Source organism: Brassica oleracea, chromosome C6 (genome assembly GCF_000695525.1).
Source record: "Brassica oleracea var. oleracea cultivar TO1000 chromosome C6, BOL, whole genome shotgun sequence".
NCBI lineage: Eukaryota > Viridiplantae > Streptophyta > Magnoliopsida > Brassicales > Brassicaceae > Brassica > Brassica oleracea.
This window is the reverse complement of record NC_027753.1, coordinates 32349017-32350337: the sequence shown is the minus strand read 5'-3', so window position 1 is coordinate 32350337 and position 1321 is coordinate 32349017. Positions and strand designations below refer to the sequence as shown.

The window sequence follows — 1321 nt, the reverse complement described above, 5'->3', positions numbered from 1 at the left end:
GGCTGGACCAAACACGAGTCTGTTCAATTTGGCTAGGATCAGAAATCTAAACCAAAAGAGCATACATGTAGATCACATGCTGTTTGGAACCTAACACATTCATGAAGAGTGGTTAAAACACTTTATGAAGTAAAACTCCTTTCAAAACAACCTCTATTTGAAATTTGAAATTGACTTGGTGACAATATCCCTATATATACGGATGACTGATAATTGAACTAAAATTGACAGAATAATAAGACATTCACATAGCATTTTTACAAGATGAATAAAAAAGTGAAAGCAAACACATACACAGAACAGGTGATCTTGTAAAGTAAGGAAAAAAAAATTTACCACAGAAAATTTACTCTATAAAAATAAAATCCGAGTAGTATTTCACAAGTTTGGGCCAACTTAAAATTCAATTATGGCCCAAGACTTAAATGGAGGTTTAGGCCGATACCATTATCTAACTTGACTTCGCTAATACGATCATTCTCTCCGGCAAACCTCCTCATCTCCGGCAAAGATCCACCGTGAGCCCTAACATCTCCGGCCATAGTCTCCATCCCACCGCCATAAAATCCCCTTCTACCGGATCCACCGTGAAAATACATAGGACCAACGACCTTTTGTGACGGCACATGCTCACCGTAGAGCCACTTAGAAGTCGAGGAAGAAGGAGAGAGCATCATATGCGGCGGAGAAAGGAAGTGAGGCAGCGGCGCAAAGGCGGAGAGAAGCGGGTTCTCGTGAGGGTGATAGTTGTTGTGACGTGGCAGACCACGAGCGGCTAGCATCTGTGCACGTTTAAGAAGCTGACGCTCTTTTTTGTGAGCGTTTTGATGACCACCAAGAGCTTGAGAATTTGCAAACTCCCTGCAACAGTATTGACACTCGTACTTACGTGATTCAGGTTCAGGTTCGGATCTTGGTTCGGGCGATTGATCCGGATCCGAGGTTGTTTCAAGAAGGTTTATCCCAAAGAGTTTCAAAGAGGATGTATCTGTCGCCATATATGTATGTACAGCTAAAAAGAGGGGAGACAAAGAGAGAGGGAGGCTTACAAGTCTTTTTGTAAATGGAAAGAGGAGAACAAAGACTTAAATGGGATCAACCCCTGACTTTGCGTGTGCATGTATTTATAATTAAGATTTAATTATTTTATATTTTAATTACAGTTGAAATAATTATGGAGTCTAGGTTGGTCCACTCACTTTGTTATGCAGTGCTTATGGCATGTTTCCAAATATTCTACAATCGTTTTTAATTGGTTTGATGCTCTATTTTCTATCTTCTATGCTTTGATGATACATACACGTATAATCTTTATTATTAA

The 1321-nt window shown here is 39.7% G+C and overlaps 1 protein-coding gene across 1 annotated transcript; it reads right to left on the bottom strand.

The window, feature by feature from the left end:
• Nucleotides 1-209: 209 nt before the first annotated feature.
• Nucleotides 210-1077, bottom strand: LOC106299193 (zinc finger protein 6). The gene has a single exon (XM_013735322.1). The coding sequence runs from the start codon at nucleotides 996-998 to the stop codon at nucleotides 408-410; it is 591 nt and encodes a 196-aa protein (XP_013590776.1). The 5' UTR covers nucleotides 999-1077; the 3' UTR covers nucleotides 210-407.
• Between the last annotated feature and the right edge of the window lie 244 nt (nucleotides 1078-1321).